General features: G+C 46.4%; 1 protein-coding gene across 1 annotated transcript; it reads right to left on the minus strand.

The window, feature by feature from the left end:
• Nucleotides 1-1,521: 1,521 nt before the first annotated feature.
• LOC125760721 (uncharacterized) lies at nucleotides 1,522-4,805 on the minus strand. Its single transcript, XM_049421122.1, has 2 exons — nucleotides 4,663-4,805; nucleotides 1,522-2,180 (listed from the first exon to the last, which is right to left on the minus strand). The coding sequence occupies exon 2, from the start codon at nucleotides 2,161-2,163 to the stop codon at nucleotides 1,657-1,659; it is 507 nt and encodes a 168-aa protein (XP_049277079.1). The 5' UTR covers nucleotides 2,164-2,180; nucleotides 4,663-4,805; the 3' UTR covers nucleotides 1,522-1,656.
• Nucleotides 4,806-7,006: the final 2,201 nt, after the last annotated feature.

Raw genomic sequence — 7,006 nt, forward strand, 5'->3', positions numbered from 1 at the left:
CCCCCCCTTTTTTCCTCCAATGATCGATGAGTCGATGCGATGCAAATGCGAGAGACATCCATTTGTACACGGTGCAGGTGAGGTACGCAACACTTTTACGCGCACATTGTGCATTAGCCGCTCTAACAGGCGAGCTGCCAGTGGCTGTGCCCGGTAGTGCTCGCGATGGTTTTGTAAAATAAACAAGCTAATTTATTAATTATTAAAACAAACGATGGCAATACCATTTGCGACGGTATTTACAGATCGATTTACACACAGTGGCCGAAAGCCACTACAGGGGTTGAATTATGGGGCTTTACGTTTTTGCGGAATTAGTTTCCACAGCACCGAGATTGAATGCGACGCTTGGCGATAATGGAAAATGGGCAGGGCATATATAGGCATTTAGGGCCAATCTGAGCACGTGCGAATTTTACGAAAAGGGAGATATATGCGATTGAAACTAATGAAAATTTATATGCCCATTTTCATGGTGAACTAATTTGTGCACCAAATCCATAACTCTGTTCGTTGTACGTACGGGGTGGACACACACCTCGGTTAAAGTTTCGTAACGCATCAATTCAACACTTCCCTGTTGTGTAGTGTGTAAATTTGTGAAAATACAAATGAAACAAAAATGGACCAAAAAATATGGCCGAAGGCAATGCATTCAGTTCAGGCTTTTATACCATTTATTTTATTTTCTGTAGCTATTTTACTCAAACCGACCGACAGCGAACGATGTTTGATTTTGAGCTCCCGTCAGTCATGCTGCATCTGGTTCTGTTTCAGATCTCCCCGAGTGTGCCCAGGTCGTTTGTTGTGGGTTGTAATCGTGCACCGCCCCGCGTGATGGTCGGGCGTGTTTCACCCTTTTTGCTTTGCTTTGACGTTTGATAAGAGGCTGTACATTTGTAGCGTTTTTCAGTTTTTTTGTGTTTCGTTGCATCGAAGAAGTTTTCTGTATTTGAACACGGGGAAAGGCAAATATTCTACCATGGCCATGTACACAGCGAATACCAACCAGCAGCTATGGATGCAGCGTGAAACATAAATCAAAATTAAAATGTTCACCAGAACGAGAGCTGGAACAAAAAAAAAATATATCCCATTTTACCTCTCTCGCTTTGAACATACAATCCTTTGATGTAACACTTTGGCGCCATTGAGCATTGTTTTTCGGACTTTTCGGTGGGTGGTTGGTGCACACCCAAGTGCGCTTTTATTTGCTACTGCCACCGCCGGAGTTATGCTTTGCCGTTTTGCGTTACAGCTCACCGTGCGGTGGGCTAGTGTTAGACGAGCCAGCTGGGACTAGTTGCTGCTAGTTTTATAAATATTTCATTCATATCATTTCTCTCTTTTTTGTGTGTGAGTGGTTATGATCGTCGGCCTGATTTCGATTGAAGTTTTGGTGGGAATCGCTTTAAACAATTTGAATGTTGTAGCGCTTTGAGTTGTTCGAGACATTAGGCCTTAATACGCTATTCCAACGGGCTGTAAACGGAAGTTTTTGATGGGGGAGAGCGGAAGTGATTGTGATGAAAAAGAATGTAAAAAATGGTTCATATATTTCCGAAAAAATATTTACAACAGTAACAGCGGAAAGTGGATAGATGGAACATGTAAATCTCAACGGTAAGAAGAAAGAACCTTCCCTACCGGCTGCCTCTAGACGTGGATGAGGAATTTCTGATGCTGGTGCTCCTCTTCCTCTGGTTTGCGCTTGGGCGTGAAGGGGTTGTGTTCGGGATCGGCATTCAGATGGTAATAGCTGGGCGCCTCCTCACACTTGACATTGTACCACCAGTCGCAGGCGAATTCCTTCTGATTGAACAGCGTGCCGTTGGTGCAGAGGAAGGACGCACCCTGGTGGCCCTCGCGCCCATCGTGACAGGTGTGGTAGGCCTGGCAGCCGGTTTCGACGTTCGCGTACATGCCGGGGATGGCCGGCACGTTGCCACAGTGGAAGCTGGTGTGAGGCACTTCGTGGTAGATCGGATAGTCCACGCCGGGCACGCCAGGAATTTTGCTAAAGTCCTGCTTGTCCTCCTTCTCGTGGTACGGCGCATGCAGCTCGTCCTTGGGATTGTAGAGCGAACCATAGTAGTCCACTTTGACGCACTGTACGGCACAGAACAGCAGCCCAACGGTGGCAATGGCAGCGAACTTTAGCATCTTGTCACCGTCGTTATCTGCGAGGCCGAGAGAAGATAGGAGTGAAAGAGATTGGAAGAAGGGAAACGAAGCAGGGCGTGAGATAATGCACGGTAACCAGGACGGCATCGGGTCCTCCGGGTTTGGTTTCAATGGCACCGCTTAATAGACTACATTCAGGCGTAAAAAGAGATGAACGAGCTGAAAGCGTATTCGTGCCACAGTGTGAAGGCGACACAAAAAGTGGCCTGCTGACCGAATTTGAAAGTTCATTCAGCGTCCACAGCCTCCAGGGCCGGGCGTGGAGTCGTTCGGAACCGGTTTTCATGTGACGGTTCATGGTACGAGCCAGCGTTGGTTTCCGATATTACGCAATTACCGCCACCATTGCGCCGCCACGGTACGGATTGCACTTTCGCACGACCCAAGAGACCGGTTCGGGTGACCGTGTTTGAGATCGCCGTGAAGGCAACACGAAAATCAGATCAATCATAGGCAATGCATTCGCACGACGGTAGGGTACGGTTGAATACGCTTGGTGCCAGCTTTTTGAGGCACCCTGTGTGCGTGCTTTCATGCTCCGGCACGTGACGTGATGGTGGCCCGGTCGCAGTTGGCGCAGTTCTCGATGTCAAACGATCTCAGCCGCAAGACGATGTACCGCCCAGTGTTGCAGTAGTAGCGCTTGGTTTTATTGCGCTTCTAACGCAAAATGTCAAATTATTTACGATCGAGCAGAGCATGGAATGAAGCGAGATGCGAACGAGAATAGTGGATCCGGAGGCCCCGGAACTGGGAAGTTTGAATGCCCTTTGAGTAAAGTACATCTCCAGCATCTTTTTGCAATCGGATGCATTCTGAGCCGGGGAAGTGCGGGGTTGATACTTAGATCCAATGGTGTTGAAGCTCCGTTGCGGTCGGGCTGGTGTTGGAAATAAAATTTGAATTTATGATGGAGAAGTAAAGTGAATCTTGTTCCACAATCGAACCAAGAGCACTGCAAAAAGCTCCACTGCAAAAAGGGGTGTAGTCTTGGTTTGTCCCGTACGGAGCAAATGGGCAAAGATTCTGGCAAACCGGCTTGCCACCGAGCAGGGGACACGGTATCATAAATTATCGTGGCCAAAGATTTACTTTTATGATCACATCACATAACAGACCCGGGACAGAACGTTCACTGCAAGTGACACATCCGTCAGGCACTTGTGAAAACGAGCTGTATGCTACGCACTTGCATTTGACAGGATTGGAACGGATAGTTCTACGGCATAGTGACTACGATGAAGCGAAATTGCAGTCCCATCTGCTGTGTTTGAACGTATCTATTTTCCCTGCTTGGAATTGGAAATGAAACGAATTGCCAAACGGAGCTGTGTCTATTATTACGTAGCATAAAATCAAATTATTTCTTCCTTTTTTCGAGTGTCAAATTCCAGTGATCCAAAGATCATTATTACACGCTTAAACAGAACACGATTTTATACGTCTTGCACCGCACAACTTAAACGAGTTCTGGGCGAAAGTGTCTCAAATTTTAGAGAAGGGCAGCAAGGGTCGATTCGCAATAGGTGCCTTAACGGGTTTGACAAACCCAATGCTTATTCTCGCTCTTGTTTGACGCACGGCAGAAATGGGTTGAAATTAATCATATGCATCGTTTGGCATTCGATTAGTTTCCCCCAGCAACGTCAACCGGTGGGAACGGCCAAAAAAAGCAAAATTCACAAATTATCAAATTATCCATTTGTTTCTGGATAAAGCAAAAGGATCATAGGACACTCCCTTCAAATGATGGATCTTTGCAAGATGTGTGTGTGTTTTTTTTCGATCAAGATTGATGAAGAATAATAAAGCAAAATCGAAGTTTTTCGCTACTTGGGCTGAGATCGGGATACGAAATTACTTGGCGTTGCGAGCACTCGACTGTCCCGAGTACCCGAGGCCCGACGATGGTGGTTCTGATTTATGGATGAGAAATCGAACTTTCTATCAGTCTCCCGGTTGAAACCGCAGGCATGCACGAAAGCGTATCAATTTTTGGTGTGTGCCCTACGCCTGACGAACTGGCTGGTTGCGTGTTTGATGTGATGTCTAGAGGTCGTCCGAAGGCGACGACCGTGGCGAATGATCTCACACACGTACCATCATGCCAAAAAAAAAACAGTCCCACCTTGCACCGTCGCTTGTAATGTGTCTCCAAGCGCGTCTGACATCTGGTGGCTGATTCGATGAAGATTCACGGCAGTCGGTAACAAGAAATCAATTTTTGCTGGCATCCTGATCTGATTGGCCCCCCGGGTGAATTCGATTGGTACGTGGAAAAACTCGATGACGAACTGGAAAAATGCTGCACGGGTGCTTTGGCGTTTGGCACGATATATTTATCACTCGCACATACATCACCGTCATCATTCGTGGATGACTAGGCGGCGGTAAGGTGTCGAAGTTCGGCACGGGAATCTCAAGTAATGTGGCACACACGGATTTGGTAAACGGTAACGTTATCGAGCTCGAACTTACCCGACTAAGGGATGCTGCACGAACACGAAGCAAATAGGGAAGATGACGCTACTTGTCCCCGAAATGGGTTTAAGAGGTTGTTTCGCACAGAAGCCGAAACAAACCGTTCCGCTGAAGCACTAATATGAAACTGATTAAATTGGGCTCGAATTTGAACCGAATCAACCCCCAAGTCTGTCCCCCCACCCAATTCAAAAAGCAAGCGAAGCCACTGCCACCAGATGTCGTTGCACTCAGCGGATCGGTGGGTCGGTGGGTAACATCCCTTCCACCGTGCCAGCGATTGTTATGAAAGTAACATTTGCCAAGCCTAGCGTATGTGAGTGTTCGTGGAGCCTAATGTATCAAACTTTATGCTACTTTAGACCCATAATTTGAGTTGGTAGACAAGACAAAAAAAACCCCGGTGAAGGCAGGCACGATAGTTGAGTGGCTCGGTTTCAACCAGCCAGGTGAACATGTTTCGTCCGGTATGGGTGGAAGGTGCGAGCCATCGAAAAGAAAGGGAAAGGAACAGAGGTTTATGGTGCTTGCGTGGTAGGGAGGTGAGTCAAATGAAAATCGCATCATAGCAGCAGAAAACAACTTTGTGGGAACGCGTTTCTGCACACCAGAGCATGCACTAGGTACAGACACACAGAAGAAGGCACAAACACTCAACGATATGGATGCTGTATGCATCACTGTTGCCATCGCATTGAAATCGACCACTTTTCCAACTTCGTTCGCGTGTAGTTTGTTGTTGAATCTTCGCGTAGCGTGATCAACCACGTGGCGGATAACTTTATCTTGCAGGCTTGTTTGGAAGGTGTCCTTAACAACATGCTTCTTTCGTTTACTGTTCGTTGGAAAGTGTGAACAGTCAAACATTAGAAGAGGACTGTTTTGAGGTTTAATTCCAATTTGATCTCTTGGTGAGAACACTTTTGAATGACATTAAGTAATTTTCAGTTAAAGACGTTTGTGGATCGAATTTATAATTGACCGAAGAGATTTTTGAAAATACGAACGTTCATTAGGTAAAGTTTAAATGTGAAGCTGTGGTTTTGTTTAAGAATTCCCTTGGAGAAAACATACGCACATTATGGACTGGTTTGAGCAAATTCTTCCAGCACATAAAGGGACCTGACTTGGCTTCGGACTGTAACCTCCCATCCCGCATGCCACAGCAGCTGTGAGCGTGTGTGAGTGGAGTGGGGAAACAAAAGTTTTGTAAATTAAATCGCTATGCTGCAAAAGCACTCTTTAAAGTTGTTGCAAAGTTCAAACAGTTGCGATTCGGGTACCCTGCCTCAGGCCACCGTGGCGTTCAAACATCACGAGAGCGGACAATCCGGCCTTCCTGCTGGATTGCGGCGCGTGCTGTGCTGTGGTTGATTTGCGTTTTTATGCTGCTTTTGTTTTCACTACAGCGTATATTTACACAGTTTGGATGTGTTTTTATGCTCTCCTCCTCGCGTACCAAACCGCCCGACTAACGGTTGCGACTGTGGATCAACACAACGGCCGACGGTTGGATTGAAGTAGATTTTCATTGATTGCACATCAACAACAGACTGGCCACTGGATGGGAGGTGTGTTGAAACGTTGCGCTGAACAGCGATGCGAAGCAGAAAGAAGCGCACGTGAAACATATGTAAAGTGGCACCTGCACCTTAGGTCTGGCGGAATAGTGTAAAATGTTTCCAATTGCGGACGGACCGATTTCGTGGCATATGATTGCATCAGATGATTACGGCAAAGTTCTGTTTTGGTGCGGATTGCCAACGGATTGGCTTTCATTTCATGGGAGCTTGGAACTGACCTTCTATCCCTGGTCTGGTGGTTTCGTTGAATGTAACAGGAGATAGATCGGCTACCACACCCCCCCAGCGTTGCGAATTAAATGGTAAAAAGGAAGTTAACCTTCGGTTGCGAGGTTAGTCGTACCTGTTCTGGATTCGCATGGGAGTCATTTTTGGGTGTATTACACTGCAAACAGCAACTTTCACACGGAAAGATCATGAAACAAAGAACGCAGTTGGATAAAAAATTGTCCAACTTTTACGGGGGCGATCGTCTAGATCGCGAGAAACTTTGGCATTTCTCGTTCACCTTGGACTAGTAGTTGGTGTACCGCAAACGATGCAATGTGTTGCTAAGCAAGATAACAAAAGGAAAAAGTGAGATAATAATTAACGTTTCACTGCAATCGAAATCGAAAGTAGCTAATGTAGGAGATAAAGCAGATAAAAAGCATTGCTGGAGTAAGTGGACCATGCAGCGTATGGTTCCGATACTGGTTACATAGCTTGTGGTGAATGTTTGCACGTACATGAGCACTTGAGTTGTTGCTACTTGAATG

Source organism: Anopheles funestus, chromosome 2RL (genome assembly GCF_943734845.2).
Source record: "Anopheles funestus chromosome 2RL, idAnoFuneDA-416_04, whole genome shotgun sequence".
NCBI lineage: Eukaryota > Metazoa > Arthropoda > Insecta > Diptera > Culicidae > Anopheles > Anopheles funestus.